Source organism: Perna viridis, chromosome 2, assembly GCF_037379345.1.
Source record: "Perna viridis isolate PV_CMFRI_1.1 ecotype Kerala chromosome 2, ASM3737934v1, whole genome shotgun sequence".
Lineage (NCBI taxonomy): Eukaryota > Metazoa > Mollusca > Bivalvia > Mytilida > Mytilidae > Perna > Perna viridis.
This window is the reverse complement of record NC_142446.1, coordinates 43,506,942-43,526,805: the sequence shown is the minus strand read 5'-3', so window position 1 is coordinate 43,526,805 and position 19,864 is coordinate 43,506,942. Positions and strand designations below refer to the sequence as shown.

The following is a 19,864-nucleotide window of genomic DNA, read 5'->3' as shown; positions in this document are numbered from 1 at the left end:
AAAGTAGGAAAATGTTCAAATTTTTGTAATTTACTAAAAAGCAAAGAGTAATCTATAGACTATACTATAAAAATCCTTGTAAAAAGTAATTTTGAAATTAATTACTCTATTTCTTATGTGTTGTAGACAGGAGATAAAAATGAGGAATTATCAGGATTTTATCCGGTAGAATTATATCATATGTAAGTTAAATATTCTGAACATAAAAGTATGGACCGGAGCACCATCACCTTATTCGCCAAACCAATTAAAAAGAGTTATTTCCCTTTCCATTTTCAGTCGTCAAAAGATAATTATGTCGAAACATGTTGATGATAAGCATGTATTGATTCTTCTTCAATAATAAAGGTGAGTTTCTATGTGCAAAAAGTATTCAACTATTTAAATTGCTGATAAAGCATTATGAACTCAACCGCAAGCGTGGGTGAGGTGGGTGATTTATCGCATGATTGATTGAGTCCGAATACATATCGTCATCGTCATATTGTGTATTATTGTGAACAATTCTCAGGTTTTTGACAGTGCATGTCTAAATAAGAATGTTCAGCCAGTTGCTTGACTTTTTCAGTCAAGACGAAGAGGATGATTATGGTGGAAGAAGGCGCAGGAGATGCCCTTCTCAACGACCAAAAGTTGGTGGCCGTTCAGTCTATAAAGAGAAGAAAAAAGAACAGAATTATGATTCTATTAAAGAAGAATGTTTAGGGGATGGAATTTTGTTTGAGGATCCAGAGTTTCCTGCTGAGGATTCCAGTATAAACTTCAGTGGGCCACCGGATAGGCCCATAGAATGGAAGAGACCAAGTGTAAGTATTAGTGCAATTTCAGGTATGGACTAATTACCTACATACAAATGTAGTGATGTACATAGGTAAATTTGTTTCATGAAGCATGATAGCCATGATTCACATCTATTTCATACTTCAAGGTGTTAGAGTGCAGACACCTAAATCTGTTTCTATAAGTTGGCTATTTAGTTCTTGTATTACACTAGCAACTTATATTTTAAAATTGCAACATGTATTAGTCCAGAGACAAAAATATACAAGATGTTTGGTACTAACTGATATCTCATATTAATATGCAGCGGGGAACAAAATCTCGTCTTTACTTAATTAACAATAACAACTTGACTTTAAATGACTTCTACCATATCTAGTTGTAGCTTCATGTCCATACCACATTTTTCTTTCTACCAAAGCAAACAAAAAGGACGTATTGAAAACAAGTTACCTACCCCCCACCTGTTTTTTTACAAAAACTGAAAATTCTTCATAATTAAATTCATAATTCACTTTAAACTACAATGTATCACAACTTCTTTGTGTCACAAGATAATTAAATAAAATCTTCAGTTCCCCATTTTTAAGTCTTTTGGGCATCTGCTACAATTTATTTCAGGTCATTTCATCAAAAGGGAAAAAAGGAGTTTAATAAATAATGGAAAGGTTGAGAGAATCTCGTTCTCCGCCAGTGATAATTTAATTGATAAACTGGCTAATTTACCAGTTTTTTATATTCGTGTATCATATGTCTTGATTACTCTTAGAAATTGCAGTGTGATATAAGTCTACTTCACCAATATAAAAATATTTCAGAAACTTTACATGATTAGTCGGGCATGTGTAAACATTTCTGAAAAGACACTAGTTCATACAAATGTACCTTTAAATACCCATAACTTGAGTCAGTTTACAAAGTTTTGTTCCCCATATTTGAATTACTGGTATGCAGTGAAATATTAGTAAACTTTACCTATGAAAATATATAATATATGAAATATGTAACAGAGTATTTGTATGTATTTGTGTACATATGCATGTAGGATAAAAATAAAGATACAATGGTTTACAAATGCACATTTCTTTTTATAAAAACGGCCTGTATATACAGATATATGTACAGCACCTTAGGCTTACTTTGTAGTTACAACTGTCTTTTGCAAACATACATGTACATTTATATATAGAACCTTGATTCTTATATATTTTGGTTCTATATATATCCTTGATATATATATATATATATATATATACACACACACACACACACGGTGCACCTGGTCCATCCTCCCAGTTTTGCCCATTTACTTTCGTTTCTTTGTATGTATTGTTTTAGTTACTTTATGTTCTTTGTTGTGTTTGTCTGTTTTCCATGTCAGGCGTCGGTTTTACAAAAAGTTGTAAATGTGAAATTGATCATAAATCATGACGTCGCAATGCCATTTTAGTTTATGACGTCATTACTTACGATCAACTTTATACATACGACTTTTTGTGAAATCGAGACCTGGTCTTTGTCCCTGGGTTACATTCTTTTGATTTCCACTAGAATCTTGGTTCCCTTGATTGATCTTTCATTTAGTTAAAATTATCTTGTACTAGGATATACGACTTAAATTGAAACACTTTGTTATTTTGTTGAAATAGTATAAACCAGTAGCTAAACTGCTGTATTTTAGGAACTGGTTGATGATCCTGAGTTTGTATCCTCAGGAATCAGTAGATTTGATGTTAAACAAGGAGAATTGGGTAAGGATCATATAACAACTATAGAAGTCATGGAATTGATACAGTCCCCACTGGCCTATGTTTTTGTACAATGTTACATCTGCTGTATAATGAAAGTAGAATGGCTCAGTTCAAAGAAAATGTGTTAAAATGCTGAGGAAAGACATTTACTGAAAAAAAAATATAAACAGTTGATATCATGCAGGTATACAAATTATTGGAACATGCTCAGAATCACTGGATATTTCTCTAGTTGACAAAACAAGGCCATGGTTATGTTAAAAAGAAGAAAAACTATCATTGATATTTCAAAGATTTATGGAACATATGAAAGCATCATATCTCAACTTACATGTAAATTTGATATTTTGAACATATAATCCTTCAACTATAGCACTGTTATTTTATATAGCATGAAAGTCTTATCTGTGTGTTAAGTCCAGTAAATTGTGATTTTTAATATTTCAATTTGATAAAGGGGACCACACCCCATTTGGAGCCACTTATGAATGTGTATCATTTACGCATAAGCTGCTTTCAATGATAAATTTTGCTATATAGTCTAATCACATTTTGTTCATCAGGTGATTGTTGGCTGTTGGCAGCCATAGCCTCATTGACATGTAATGAGACATTGTTACACAAAGTGGTTCCCCCAGAACAGAACTTTACAGACGACTATTGTGGTATGTTTAAGTTCAATATCTGGCACGAGGGAGAATGGAGAGAAGTTGTTGTGGATGACAAACTGCCAACTTATAATGACCATCTGGTTTTTATGCATTCAGAGGAGAAAAATGAATTCTGGAGTGCACTATTAGAAAAGGCTTATGCTAAGTATGTGAAGACCAATGTAATTTATTTTGCATAGGCTATATTTCATAAATGTGTACATGTAAGCAATTATCTAAAATATGTCCCTCATAATTCAAAAAATATTTCCTCATTATACCCCACGCAACAAAGTATAATGTTTTTGACCCATCAGTCCGTCAGTTCATCTTCAGTTTTTCGGACTTTTTTTCTAAACACTTGCAGATATTGACATGATTTTTGGTATGTAAGTTCACCATGATAAGTTATAGGTCAAGTGTACGTTTCGTTCCGCTACAATGATATTTACTTCGGATTAACTAAAACTCAAAGAAATCATAGTCTGGAGTTTTAAACTACCATTCTGAGTAACAGAAGTTAGTTAGAAGATAAAGGTCTAAAGCCTAAAAAACACTCTTATTTCTTTTTGTCCCCTTCGGCAAATCCGTCTGTCCATTAGTCCGTCAGTCTGTCAATCTGTCAGTCACACTTGGTTTTCCGGACTTTTTTTTGTAATGCCTCATCCAATTGATTTCATATTTGGTATATAGTCTTATCATGACAAGTAACAAGTTAAGTTCAAATGACAATACGGTTGAACAATTTTTACAGAAGTTATGGCCCTTGGACATAGAAAATATCATGAAATTTTATGTTTTCTGGACTTTTTTTTGTAATGCCTCATCCAATTGATTTCATATTTTGTATATAGTCTTATCATAACAAGTTACAAGTTAAGTTTGAATGACATTACGGTTGAACAATTTTTACAGAACTTATGGCCCTTGGACAAAGAAAATTTCATGAAATTTTATGTTTTTCAGACTTTTTTTGTAATGCCTCATCCATTTGATTTCATATTTTGTATATAGTCTTATCATGACAAGTTACAAGTTAAGTTCGAATGATGTTACAGTTGAATGATTTTTACAGAAGTTGTGTCCCTTGGACATAGAAAATTTCATAAAATTTTATGTTTTCCAGACTTTTCTTTATAATGCCTCATCCAATTGATTTCATATTTGTTAGCTTGTCTTGTCATGACAAGTTACAAATTAAATTTAAATATCATTGTGGCAAAATGGTTTATATGGAACTTATGGCCCTTTGACATAGAAAATTACATAAAATTTTATGTTTCACCATTTTGATGCAAATTGCTGCTGTCATTCTAGAGTTATTTGCCCTTTAATTCATAATAACGAAATTTTTTTTCAACTTTCCTGGTGATAGAAAGAGAATGTCTTTATGCAGCTTTCTGTAATGCAAAAATGTTATTATTTACTGTAAAATGAAGCTCAGGTTTGATTTTGATGGAATTTGCTTTTGCTGTTCAAGAGTTATTTTCTCTTGATTGTTAAAAAATAACACCATCCATTGTGAGTTCATATATATAAAAAAAATCTTATAAAGGCAATGAGTTCAAAGGCCGAAAAGGGACACTGTATTGCATCAGCAATACTGTCAGAATGCTTGTTTTATTGGGGTCGTACATGTATTTCTCTTACGAAAAAATTTACTTAAGTATCCAACATGGGGACACATGGGGCATGTGAGTGCACTCACTAAGGTTCTTTAATTTGTAATTAAAATTATTGCAATATGGAAAAAAAATATTTGTCTAAAATTTGCATTTACATTTTTGTTAATAACACTGTAACATATTATCAATTCAATTTAATTATTAATAAAAAATAATTTCTAAATTTAAATTTCTGCTTACAAAAAAAAAGAAAAATGTAATGTATATACATTGTGTTGGCATACCATAGTACTTCTTCATGAATTGTTACAATTATCTATACTAATGTGGTATGTGGGATATCAACTTATTATAGGCTACACAACTCCTATGAATCTCTAAAAGGTGGCACTACATCAGAAGCTATGGAGGACTTCACAGGGGGAGTGACTGAGATGTTTGACCTTAATGAGGCTCCAGATGACCTTCTGACCATTATGTTGAAGGCCTGTGATAGAGGATCTCTGATGGGATGTTCAATTGATGTAAATATTATGAAATTTTCTTTCAAGGTTTATACTCTAGATTTTTTAAGTGGTAATGAATTATTATTGTAAAAGAAGATGTCCTGAAAAGGAAACAAGAGGCATTGGTTGCATATTTTTTTCCTGTTAAATGAATCATTGAAGTACAAATTAAATATTAACCGTCCATTACATCTTGATAGGGCCTAAACATATTTGTTTACCCATTCCGAACTCTTGATGTTAACTGTGGGTAGGTAGCTAGCTAGGGAAATAATATTATTTTAGGAACTAGAATCCTAACAATATCAGTGTTAATATCTTTATACAGATAAAACAATAAAAACACTGAGAGAAAAGAATAAAAGTTTTGGGTTGGGTCATTTTTTTTTCTTGGTAGGTATGGATAGCATAAACATTATTTCATTATCAACCACATTTTGCCATCAGTTTTTTTCTATACATGTGTTTATTGTCATACTTTTATCTGATGAACAATTTGTCAATGCCTTTGAGGAATTAATGGACTGTTTTGAATGTGTATGGTGGAAGGCAACCTTTATTTGTCTTTATTAGTCTATCTTACACATAAATATAGAGAAAAATGTTTTATGTTATTCTACAAATCTGCGTTTATGACTTTAATATCTATAGTTTAAAATACTGTTTTACAGGCTGATCCTAATCAATTGGAAGCTGAATTAGAAAATGGTTTGATCATGGGACATGCTTACAGTGTTACCTCTGTTAAAATGGTAATATCCTTACATGTACTGGTAGCTTAGCTTAGATGTCCCTACATGTACTGGTACCTTAAGTTAGATATCCCTACATGTACTGGAAACTTAAGTTAGATATCCCTATATGTACTGGTAGCTTAGGTTAGATATCCCTACATGTTCAGGTAACATAGGTTAGATATCCCTACATGTACTGGTAGCTAAGATTAGATATCCCTGCATATACTGGTAGCTCAGGTTGATAAACGAGACTATTGATGAAAAATAGATATAAAATAGTATGAAAATAGGTGTTAATCAGAAATAAAAAGTTGTCATGCAAGTCTTGAAATCAGTGCTTTTAAAATTTGCTAAAAGCTTGAAAAAATGATTTTTCTAAGACATGGTTTGATAAAATAGTTTTGAAGAATGCATAAATTTTATTTAGAATATCAGAAGATTAAGTAGATACATTGGAAGAAATTCAAAGAAACTGCATATTTAATATTCAGGAATTTAAGGTATGTGATTAATCTCTTTGCACATCATCTTGTTACCATTTGGGTCTAAAAAGTAGTTTAAAGTAAAAGTGATTTCTAATATAATATAGGTGGAGATAGAAACACCAAGTAGAAGTGGAAAGTTACCCATGGTGCGCTGTAGAAATCCCTGGGGTAATGAAAGTGAATGGAAAGGAGCCTTCAGTGATGAGTTTGTAGGATTTATACTTTTGTGTTTTGTATAATAGCTAGTACAACTTATTAACAAAATAATGCTGTTTTTTCAATAATTCTTCTATCTGAAATCTCTCCTGAACTGGTGGACTTCTATTTACATTTGTACAGCTTTCTAAGGTGTTTCAATAATCTTTTAAAAATACCAACATTTACTCCTCCATATGAAGGGGTATAATCCAAAGAATTTTTACTAGCATTCTGCATCTACTAACATGTAACTTATCTTTTACTTGTATGCAATATAATTATTTAGTAGTAAAATATTTTTATGTTTGTATTTATAGCTCTGAGATATGGAGCTACATTCCAGATGAAGAAAAAGAAAATATCGGTCTGACTAGAGATGATGATGGTGAATTCTGGTAAAATATTATTGAATTATTTTTGGCTTGGTTAAACTAATGTAATCCTTACCATTTGTGAAAGGAAAATGTCTTGTTCTTTCTGAGTGATGGAAACAAGAAATCTCAATTGTAAATAACTTTCAGTTTTCTGTATTATTCTTTTGCTTTTGTTTTAAATGTTAATAAATGCATATTAATCATCTACCATTGTTGTTATTTGCCCAACTTAAAACTGGTAGTTTGCATTTTCTTATATGCAACTAATCATACTGCATTTTTTACAAACATAAAGGTGTGATTTTCTATTATCTAGAAACTTTGGGGACCTGCTGAGTAAAGAAAGCCTTTAGCATCTTTACACATTGAAATGTTTTTTTTTTTTTTTTTTTAAGATCAGTTTTTTCTTCCAGGATGACTTTTGATGATTGGAAATCAAACTTCCAGAAACTTGAGATCTGTAATCTGGGTCCTGACAGTTTGGATGATGATGAGTTAGTCAGGATTGGGAAGAAGAGATGGGAAGCCACAACAGAAGTGGGAGAGTGGATTCCTGGTGTTAATGCTGGTGGATGTAGAAATTATCTTCGTGAGTATGAAATAAGATGGTATTCTTAAAGTATAATTGTCATATGAATAATTTTAGCTCAGCTGGCTTGAAGGCCATGTGAGCTATTGCCATCACTTCATATCCGTTGTCGTCATCATCTGTCTTCTGTTGTCTGTCCTCATCCATAACAATTTTTCAGAACACTTCTCCCCTGACACTAGTTGACCAATTACAGCCAAACTTAGTTTGAATGTTCCTTAGGGTATTCTGCATAGAACTGATAATGGGATTTTTGACCTGTCAGAAAACATGGCTGCTGTTACTAAAAATAGAACATAGGCAGTGAGACAGAAGTTTTTTTTTCTCATATATCTCAAAAACCATTAGGTTCAGCCAAATTCATCAGAAATTATCCTTATTATAAGGCCTACAAAAGTCTGCATTGGATCAAAGTTGTTGGACAACTCTTTGTTAGAGTTATTGCCCTTGAAAGATGAAAAATGATGTTTTAGCAGTTTTAAGCCAATATCTTGAAATCTATAATAGATAAAAACTTTCCATTAGTGAAATGATCCTTATGACAACTCCTATCAGTATTCTTTGAGACAAAACTGTTGGACAACTCCTTGTTAGAGTTATTGCCCTTGAAAGGCAAAAATTGAACCAGGTGAGCAATTCAGACTTCTGGGAGCCTCTTGTTAAACTCACCTGGACCAAAGCATTTAATTTCCATTGTCGTAAACTTTTGAAATTTTGCTTTTTATCAATTTAGATCAAAGATCAGAATTGATATTGCAGTCGCCAGAGCCTATAGATTTGTAAAGCCTGTTAGCATCTGCAACTATATCTTGCACCACTGCAGGAATATAGTTCCTATGTCATATGCTGTTAAGGTTCAAATGCAAACACTAAGGTGCCTTTTACCGTTATTTCTAAAATATCAGGATCAATTTCATGTTATTTACGCCAATATACAAAACTAATACTCAACTCTAACTCCAAACTAGAACTGCTGCTTAATACAAATTGAATTAACAATGCGATCCAATTGAAAATAGTTGACCTCTACCCTCTGATCAGTATCTGCTGCTTATTTCCTTGCATTTACCTGATAAGACCAGTTGTTTACTTTTGTTACTCAAGTTGTCTAGGAATGTTAGACACATAATAAGCTATTTGATGTTAAACTGGGAAGGAAATCATCAAATATAAAAAAGCTGGGGTGCCATGAGTACCTATCGGAAGAGCCGTCTTTGCATTTCATGCGGTGTTTGATCCAAATATTTACAAAAAGGCAGTGATTCCAATAGAGGAAGGGATTCTGGGCTATCATTAGCTCATTTTTTTTAACAATTTATACCAAAAAAGATGACCCAATCTGGTCACCGTTTACATCTAATACTAGTATTTGCTCACTTTTGTCCTGAACAAAACCCAGGAACTACCCTGCTGGATCCCCCACTGATCAGGACACGATAAATACCATGTTAGCTGTTAATCACAATGGCCTGACCATCAACAAGTGTGCAACCAGAACTTGATCTTTTTTTATTTTTTTCTTGATGATTCATTACATAATATCTCTTTTTATAGTTGATATCTTATGCTAGACATGCATAAAGATTCATTTTCTGTCGGGGGGGGGGGGGGGGGGGCATTTGCCCCTAAAAACCCCCAACCATCAGCCCAGACCCTTTGCCGTGAAAAATGCCTGCACTTTGTTTTATGCCTAGCTATGCCCCTGCCGAAAACCATCCTGATGTATCCGTTACTGTTTCATGCATTTCAGGACAGCAACATTTACACAAAAAATGAAGCCTTACTTTGCATAAGAAAGGTACACTGAAAGAGTATGTTCTATTATTTATGGCCACAAAAGATATTCTTTTCCCATATACATGTATATCCCACAGAACGAAGGTAAAATCCTTACTGTGGTATCTAATTTCCATATTTTTATTAAGTGTTCATAGAATTTGATATGAATTGAATATATTCTGGACAAAATATGAAATAGGAACTTAAATATATCCAGAAAATAAAAAAAAAAAAAATATTATGTTTTCCACATGGCCAATTGTTAGTACAGTTGTAGTATTGAATTGTAGTAAACAAAGCAATTTTGTTCCTTATTTTGTTACAGAAACTTTAAGTTCTTTTGTCTGTCAGAATTCTATCGGTTTTGACCTGATAAAACCCCTTGAGAAAAACATTGACAAGGGTGATTTATGGGAGAATATCTACTAAGATCCACTTTTGGTTCCACTTGATCAAACAAGATGGTTACAAGAGGCTATCATATTAGCTTTATATTAGCCAATCTTCAGAAATCAACTCCTCTGAAACCACAAGTACGAATGTTTTGGAATGTAATAGGGTTTGACTTTGATGCCATCTTTTAACAATCTGCTTTTTTGTGTGTCTCAGATGACAGAGTGTGACTGCAGTTGCTTAAAGTTGTAATTGAAACACAATTAAGAAACTAATTTTGGCATATATGTTTCTGATTTGAATTAATCAAGGTATACCAGTATTTGAAATATAATATTTAGGGCTATTCCATAAAAATGTGTCCTGGGGCAGAAAACACAAGATATACATGGATACCACCAAGTGACCAACACATTAAAATTAAGATGCAATACATTTGTCACAGAAGAAAAATTCTAATTTTACCCCACCAACAAATGAATAAATCAACTGTGTTCTGCCCCCTTCACAAAAGATAATTAAGGGACATGATTTTTCACAGACTAAAAATAGATGACATGTAAATTGTGCAACTCTGTTTTCAGAGACATTCTTCACCAATCCCCAATATAGAGTGACAGTAACAGACCCAGATGATGATGCTGATGATCTTTGTACAATACTGGTGGGTATCTTTCAGAAGGATAGGAGGAAGAGAAGGAAGGAAGGTCTAGACATGCTCACTATTGGGTATTGTATTTATCAGGTACTTATCAAAACAAAAAATATATAAATATTGTAATGTTTATGTTAATGACTATAATGCAACTTGGATTTTAATTGCAGTGGTTTGAATTATATTTAGATCTAAGAAATTAAATATACATCTCTCAAAAAAGTTTATCATAAAATGTATATGTAATATGAATATGATGATGATAAAATCCTGTCAACCAGAATTTGACCATAAACAAAACTACTAATTTTGATACATAAAATTTTGTTCCATTTTGTTTATCATAATCATGCCTTCCCAATCTTTTTAGAAATAAGTTCACAATAAAGCTAACTATAATGTCTATCTAGACAACCTATACCCGTATGAGGAATTAAAATAGCAATATGGGCATGGATGATTATGGCCTTATTTTGCCCCTGCATGACTGAAAAAATACTGATTTGATACGGAGATTTATTTTACTGCTGTTTAGAATGTTTAGTGAATGATTAAGCACGTTCTACCACATTTATGAGCATATCATCTTTCAATGATTGAAAATATGATGCCCCAAATTGGCAAATCTCAGTATTTTCCACCAGCTTATTGAAGTTAGGCACTTTTTGGAACATTATTGAAATTTTTGAGTGTCTCTGCTAACTTGACCCAAAATTTTTTTTAATGATTTCTAAATGGACTATGTTACGTTAGCAGAAACCTTTGAAAATAACAAATGTAGCATTGAAAAATGTCCAATTTCTTTGTATTTTGCAGATTTCCTGCTTCCATAACACTGAAAACTGAAATTTTGAAAGTTTAAAACCATATTAAAAAAAAATAAAACTGAAACTATGAAATTGTTTAAGTTTAAACCATATAAAAAAAATACTCATCCATTAAACAATGCCAATCATATTTTTGTCATTAACTTCCAATTTTTTTCTGTAAAATAGGGACCTAATGTGGCCCTTATTGTACCTTTCCCTTTGATACTTGTAATAACCCTTCCTACAGTGTGATATTTATGTCACTTATATTCACATCTTTCTGACATTAAAATAAGATTTACATTGTTTAATTTCAGCTTGATGACCCAGACTGTGGACCATTGGACATTGACTTCTTCAGGACCAATGCTTCTGTTGCCAAATCTCCAAAATTTATCAACCTAAGAGAGGTCTGTGGCCGTCACATGTTATCACCAGGAACCTACTGTGTTATACCATCTACTTTTGAACCTCATGAAAAAGGAGATTTCCTTGTGAGGATATTTTCAGAGAAAGAGAATGTTTCTAAGTAAGCCTAAAAAAAGATTATTTTTAAGTTGGTTTTTTCTACTTTGAAGTAATGTAGTGGAATATGGAACAGTAAGTGAGTGAATGATTAATTTTTGTTACATTCAAGAGCAAGGAACAATAGCAAAAATAAATTGCCATGATTAAGTCCCTTCATCATTGAATACATATAAGAAAGTGAAAGTCATGAATTTAGTAGCCACAAAAAACGAACAGGCATCTTTGATTGGGGCATTGGTTTACACTATTGTGATGTAGAATTTAGAAAATATTGCAATAATGTATGAATTTTGCTTCTAAGTCACAATTATGATGATGAAAACAGACATATTTTTTGAAGGTTTATAATTATTCTTAGTTCACAATAAATTATATTTTATTCTGGTCTTATTATCAAAATATAGAGAAAAATGCATTTTTCTAATTTTACAGAAGTATTATGTCTGCTAGGTAACCGTGGAGTCTGAACTTAGTTGAGCATATGTTCTTAGCTGAGATTGTGATTTATATGTTGATCTGATGTGGTCTTTAACAAGATATAAGCAAGTTGTTAATTGTGAATTTATTTGCTATTGCAAAAAGAAAAAGATGAACCTAGATAGAATAAAATGTTCAGAAGCAGTAATCATATTTGGCATCATAGCAATCCAGTTATATTGTACGTATTTATTGAATATACTTCATGTGTTATTATAGAATTTAATTAATCTTTTTAGTGTACTAGATGAAGAAACAGCTATATCAGATGAACAGGTATTTATTTTGATAGAACACCAAGGGCTTCATAATATGACAAATCCTAACAAAAAGTGTTTGGGATATAGAGTGATCCTCAGGTCTATTCTCCCATCTGCCTGTCACATTTTGGGTTTGTGGATAATACTATAGAACTACTATATTAAACATAATGCAGGGATGATAACCATAGAAAACATGGCAAATTCAACTTTGTTGTTTATACAGTTATGGTCCTTTTTAACTTGAAATTTAGACTTCTTGAATACCAATAATTACAGGGTTGACTGTTTTTAGATAGGCCATTCTTAAAAAAATGTGAAACTGCCGTTTTCTTACTTACAACTCTAGTTATGGATAGTTTCTTAGGTATGTTAAAGCTCTAAAAGAACCTGTGTGCTAATAATAGGACCAAAAATAGTTTTAGTAGCTGGTTTTTTGATGCTACAATTTACATGATCTTATGCTAATTTATATGAATCATGATTTATGATATTTCGATTGTCAATTTAATTAATTTCATAAGTATTCTTAATTGACAAGCAAAATTTTGGTTGTGTCTGGTCCGAAAAATCTGTTTGAACATTTATCTGACTTTTTAAAATTTTTACACAGGAAGAAGTTGAAGCAACAGATGAAGATGCTGAACAAGAGGAGGCAGTTTTGGGCAATTTCAGAGAAATAGCTGGAAGAGATTTGGAAATCAGTGCCTTTGAACTGAGAAACATGCTTAATGATGTTTATACAACAGGTTTGATTTAGAAATAATATGTAATCTTGGTACAGTTAAATTCAAGGGCCATAAATAAAATTGACTCTATAGGTCTTTATACAGAGGTAATCAAGATTTACAAATGTTTGCATTGAGTAGAGTATTGAAAACATAAATATGGGTTGTGTCATTACATACATATCATTTTGATATGCTGTTGTATTTGTTAAATTTTCCCATATCCTTTCTTTTTGCATTACATTTTATATAATGCATTTTGAAGTATTACAATGCATGAATAAGCAATTTAAAAATTAATTCCTAACAAAGGTTATTGTTGTCTTCATTTCTGTATACTCAATCGCCTCTGTCGTTTCTGAGATCAAGAGACATTGTTCACATAGTTGTTTAACACTGCAAGTTTTCATTTTCATAAATTTTGAATCAGTGTTTTCTCGACACCAGATACTTTGTATGCAGACTTCTTGCTGTTTAAGTTTAATGGCTTCCCCTTTTAGATTCAATAATTTTCTCTTCATGGGAAGCAATTTTCAGAAGTAGATTGTCCTTCGCAATTATGTAAACAGTATTTACTCATGAATGAAGGTTATTTTGAACTAAATTTTTCAATTGGTTAATCTGAATCTCGTTCACTAACTATAAAAAAAAACTTATAAACGAGAATTGTTTTCTTTGGCTTCCATTAATCTGGTTTCATATGAAATCTCATTTAACAAGATCCAAAACTGTCAAATTCCGGTTTTATCCGAGGACATAGAAAGTCACTATTGTTTAGGGGAAAAAGTTTTTGATGGTAATAAGTCAGGTTTTACAGGTTGTAGTTATATAGAGGTCAAATGCATGAAAAATTTCTTGGGAGGGATAGAACAGGTAGCTCTAGGCAGGAGGTCATTCTAGGGAGGTGGTCGCTAGTACAGGTTTTACTGTATGTTTTTTCCTTAAACTCCGCTTTGCGACTTGTGCCAAAGGAAAACAAAATTAATCAATATTTATTTGTGTAAAAAACGTCATTAAACATCTTTTTTTTTTAATTTACATTTCTCTCTTAACTTTTTTCACATAGAAAGGGTATATCAGTATAAATGAAAATCAAGATTTCATGTCACTCATACATTTCTCAAAAGAGCCATGAGTATTATAGAACCTTTTTTTTTTTTAAAAAGTATCAACATTATATTTGTCCATTTTTTCAGAATTTCCTTTTGATGGTTTTGGAGTGGACACTTGCCGAAGTATGGTTGCCATGCATGATGTATCCTTTGGAAATAAATCAAGCCTGAATTTGGTTTTGAAATATTTGTAGGGACATTTAATATACTTAATGCAAATATTTGAATTTAGGAAAAAGGCACTATTTTAACGATTCTTTTACCATTTACAGTCCTGATTTTCTTCTTCTTCATTGGCCCCGTGCAGGTCCGGGTGTTAAAAGAATAGGCCTGCAGCAGCGCTAAGTTTGTCGTAAAAGGCGACCAAATAGTGCTCAGAACTCTAGCCGGAGGCTAGGACGCTCTGCCCACAGAGCAACTGGGATGTGTGCCCCAGGTGGTGGAATGGGGTACCATTGGCGTGTTACATGCTTGGGTTGTCAGGCTATAATACGAAAAACCTGACCGCAAACCATAGTGGTGCACCGTGTTGGGAAAGATGCCACGTTCCTAGAAACGTTAAAGAACCCTACTGTGGTATTCTTCCGGAGTAGGAACCATAGGGCTCCGCCACAGGAGGCTAAATTGCCCGACCCTACCCACCTCTACCTATTTCCAGTAGCAATCAAAATTTGTCGACCCCATTGTCCTTGTGTCCCATCCCTTTTTCATTTCATCATTTCATGTTCATTTTATCATCATTTTCATGTTCATCGTCTGAATATAGCTGAAATATTGCTGCTCGGATGTTAAACCCAAACAAACAAACAAACAAAATCTTCTTCATTGAATCTGGATTCAACTTTTATGATTCCCTATTTTTTCTGGTTAATTAATTCCGATTTTGCCAGTTTCTTTATTTTAAACATGTCGACAACAGAGTTTATATTGTGATCATGTTGTCTGTAGATTGAATCTCCATGTATTTTAATTTATGAATTTAAGTTACAAGACCCTGTTTTATAAAAAATGTCGAAGTGACATTTTCCTAAAATCATCATTTTCAGGCAGTCTGATTGTAAGGGGCTTAAGCCATAGATTTCTCTGCACTTTTTGGGTTAATTTGACTTCTGAGGCTTACAAAAAAAGTGACAATTTGTTCAGCATAGATGGGAACAATAAAGAAATCCTCCAGATGGGAGATTAGCATGGCAACAAATTCTGGATGCCTAACAGCTTGCCAAATAGCCTAAAAAATTGTTCATTATGACCCTACCATTTAATTCTGATTTTGTTAAAAAATTTAATGACATTTTTAAGTGAAAAGTTGTCATAAATGCATTTTACTGCCCCTTTGAGGCCCCTGTAGTCTCAATGGTAATCATGAACACATTTTTTTTCTGAAGACATTTTACCAGTTAATGCTACAGTCAACTTTGAGCTTTTTCTGGAGTAAATTTGAATTGTCTCATCCAAATCATCTCAAATATTTTGAATATTTGGCTGAAATCGCTTTTGTAAAAAAAAATGACACGTCAGGCAAATTTCATTAAAGAAAGGGTTGAAGTTTCTCTTAATTTCAATTTAACCTTAACACTGTTCAGGGTGATTTTTCAGGCAAACTTGGTTATAGAGAGTTCAATGTTTTATGGACAGATCTCAGAAAATGGAAAGTTAGTATGTTATAGATACATTCATTCATATACTGTAATCAAAGGAGAAAATTGTACAGGGTAATTTTAACAATTATCTGTAGTTAATCAGCTACAATTTTATTGTAATGCTTAATGAAAAGGTAGAAGTAAAAAAAAATCCATAATAATGTTGAAAAATTGAAGTGAAACTGTTAAATGAAACTTTTGATGTATACATTTGTTGGTTGGTGTTTGGTTTGATCTTTTAAATGGTTAAAAATTTAGTGTTATAGATATATCTGAAACATGTTTTTTTTTTGTGAAAACCCTATGCACAAGATATTTATTCTTTATTTTTTACAACACCATACAGATCATGAAAAATGCTATGACACTCAAGTGTTTTAAATATCAATTATAATCACAAAAACAAAGAATTTACCATTTAAAAGTTTTAGTCAACCCCAAAAGTTTATTGTTCATTTAGTTGTGTTGCCTTGTCATTATTATCAATCTGTAAGCGTTTTGCTCTATATATTGTGGAATAAGTCGAGTATGAATCAATGGATTTCAGAGACGTACCCATGCAGGACTACCCCAAATGTTTTGGGTTTCTATCCTGATGTTGTATCAAGCTGTGTCATCAAGAGCATTATACAGACTTTTCTTTCAGACTATTCCTTCTGACTATTGCCTAGATTTTATCAGTTCAACAATTTTGTTATAAGCTTTCCTTAAAAACATTACTTTCTAACAAAGTCTTACTATGCATTCTTTGAATTTTAGAATGTGTTTAAACAGTTTGATGCTGATAGCAGTGGAAAACTGAGCTCATATGAACTGAGATCTGCACTTCACACCAGTGGTAGGTTCTAATGGTTGTAGTTAGGAGATTAATGACTTTAATGTGAGGTTTTGTCCCCTTTAAGTCTCGCCATAATATATTCAAACTTGTGAAATAAGAGAAAAACAAGAAAACACAAAACTTATAATAGTGATTGTAAAAAATGTAATAATAAAAAAACAAATATGAAGAATTAGTGACATAGATTGAGCCATATATACAACCTGATACAAAGGTCGTAGCCAGTAACTATGTTTTGCTAGTTCAAACATTATTCAAGTAGTAAATTTAAGGTAGGTTTCAATTATTGATCCGGTGTAGAAGTTTTAATTCTTCTTTCACTAGGTTTCAGACTGAGTAACAGGACCTTTAGTGCCTTAGTGATGAGATTCAGTAATGAGTCTGGGGAAATAGAATTCAACGACTTCATCCTGTGTGCCATTAAACTCAAAATGATGCTGTGTAAGTGAAGTTAATATAAACAAAGAAAGTAATGTTAGTTATAGATATTGAACAAATGTAAATTAAAATAAAAGATTTTATAAATTCATTGTACTAAAGCAGTTTGCTCAAGAAATGTTCTAAATTAATATTATTAGATGTTCCATTTATTATCCATTGACTCAGGAATTGTTTTCATGAGTAAGAGACATTTGATATGTTTTATGGATGGTCTGATTAGTTGTTGATGATGATGATGATGATGATGATGATGATGGGGGATTTTTAAGGTTGTGGCTGCTCTCATCCATCAGATTTTTTAACTACCCCTTATATGTTTGTGTTTTCAATCATTGCAAAAGATGCGTGATTCCATGGTATTTTAATATTTTATTTTCAGCATCTTTCAGAGTGTATAAAGTGGAAGGACATCCAGGCATTTCTGCTTTTAATGTAGACAGTGTAAGTATATAACATCAATAACATAATTTGATTAACATATTGTGAAAATGCAGAATTAGACCTAACAAAATGATCATAAGGGTACTTCATTTGGTCCTCAACACCATACTGAGTGCCATTATTTGGTGTTCTTTATAATTATTATGTTGACAAAACTATACAAAAAAATTATCTTGTCAATTTTCATGACTTTGTTCTCTTTTTGCATACTGTCTCACTCCTGTATTTTTTACACTAAACAAATAAGTACTTGACATCTATTAAAAAGTTGTGTAAACAAGTTCATGGATTTGAAAATATCTCATATTTAAAATCCATTAGAGAAACAAACAATTAAAGTCAGCAATGGATGTGGCAGGTTTAAAAAAAAATCTTAGCAAGAAGATAGAACTTTTAAAATATATTACCGAAGTTACTTGTAAATGAGCTCACAAAGACTCAAAATAAGTGAAAAACATTCAATAATTTCAAATACTTTCTAAACATATTATTACATAGTTTAAAAGCAAAATATACTTTTATCTTTCAGTTTGTGGCAACGACTATGTACTCTTAGGCCATTAATTAGGGCAGCCCCTTTCTTGTCATTGTGATATCACACATTTCTCAGGAACAACAGCAATGAACAAATCCATAGATGTAGTCTTCTTTCTAAAGCAGTGGATCTGAAACTTTGTACTTTAGTTCTTTTATTTGTAACTTTAGAGTGTAAAAACAATGATATGAAGTTATCACAATGTATGTAAATGACTGAAAACCACTGGCTTAAGTGTATTTGAGTGATATATACTATAAATTATTGTTTGTTAGAAACTAGTTTCAAACTTGAATTCTAGTAATTGGCATTTTAAAATGTAGGAAATTTTGTTGTGCAGTCCAGTTATTTTGAGAATGTATTTTCAAAGTGTATGTAACTTATAGTGTAATTTAGTTGTGCATATTTTACACTCTGTGGCAATGTAGTATTAATACAGATTATTTGCTTGTAAATTGGTATACTGAATTTTCCCATGACCCAGGTTTTTTTTAATTTAGCCAACAAACATAGGGTAAAATCTGCAATACAATTTTGCCTTGTATCTTTTTTTCTTTGTACACATGCTTTAAGCTTCATTTTTACTTCAATACAATTTAGTTGGGTACCTTTTTTTTTATTTCTGTACACGTTTTTTTTTTTTTACTTCACTAACACATGGGTAAATAGATAAAGTGTGCTGTGCCTCGAATATAGGGTTGGTTGGAAGCTTTTTTTCTGTGAAGATGAATCAAACATACAGTTTTGGTGTGGGTACACTTCAGAGTTATTTACATTTATTATGGTTACTATATTACAAACTTACTGGTGAAATTTCCTCAAATTATACTGGTTAATGGAAAACAAGATAAATGGTGAAATCTTTTCAATTCTTGTGGTTACTGCAATACAAAGTCACTAGTGGAATTTTCCTTATAGATCTAAAATACATGTGTACAGTATGCCTTTCTGCAGTTTGCTGGATTATCCCCAACTTGCAAAATCATTGTCTTTTTTCCAGCAGGTATCTTAATAAAGACTTAAAATTAGGCATTTTCAAATAGGAGTAATTTCCACATTTTGTAATTATGTAAGACCTTTTGTTACACATTTCTATGCAATATAAGTTGTTTACTGATGCAAATTGTTCTATTGTTAAATTTCTTGCTATATAGAATTTATTTACTGTTAAATTGTTTTATTTCTTCCAATATTGCAGTAGAAAATAAAAAGCACATATATTTTATGATAGAGAGCACAAATGCTTTTTCTATTAATATCATTAAATATTTGTGTAGAACTTATGCTGTGTTTTTAGTGCCATCATGAAAACTTGAGACACATTCTCTAGGTCTACATAATAAAAAAACAAGACTTGGATATGAAATAGAATGAAGACGATAGGTCAAAATATTATTTGAACAATATTTCTTGTGAAAAAAAATGTTTTAATTAAAACTGTGAATTTAAATATTAAGTTTTCATGATATAAAGGATAAGAACTATAAAAATGAATATGGTTGATTGCAATCTTATGGGGAAAAACATTCTTTG

General features: G+C 31.8%; 1 protein-coding gene across 2 annotated transcripts; it reads left to right on the top strand.

Annotated features, from left to right (window-relative positions):
- The first annotated feature begins 417 nt into the window (after window positions 1–417).
- LOC148625224 (calpain-B-like) lies at window positions 418–19,614 on the top strand. 2 transcript variants are annotated; one of them, XM_088568604.1, is made up of 18 exons: window positions 418–806; window positions 2,462–2,531; window positions 3,095–3,347; window positions 5,162–5,330; window positions 5,984–6,064; window positions 6,639–6,739; window positions 7,050–7,127; window positions 7,520–7,695; window positions 10,452–10,612; window positions 11,649–11,860; window positions 12,576–12,612; window positions 13,210–13,345; window positions 14,521–14,579; window positions 16,020–16,088; window positions 16,836–16,914; window positions 17,239–17,355; window positions 17,735–17,796; window positions 18,326–19,614. In XM_088568604.1, exons 1-18 carry the CDS (start codon window positions 540–542, stop codon window positions 18,350–18,352), a joined length of 2,154 nt encoding a protein of 717 aa, XP_088424730.1. In that variant the 5' UTR covers window positions 418–539; the 3' UTR covers window positions 18,353–19,614. The 2 variants fall into 2 exon arrangements, with proteins under 2 accessions (XP_088424730.1, XP_088424731.1); XM_088568605.1 differs by lacking the exons at window positions 418–806; window positions 2,462–2,531 and adding an exon at window positions 2,605–2,715.
- The last annotated feature ends 250 nt before the right edge of the window (window positions 19,615–19,864 follow it).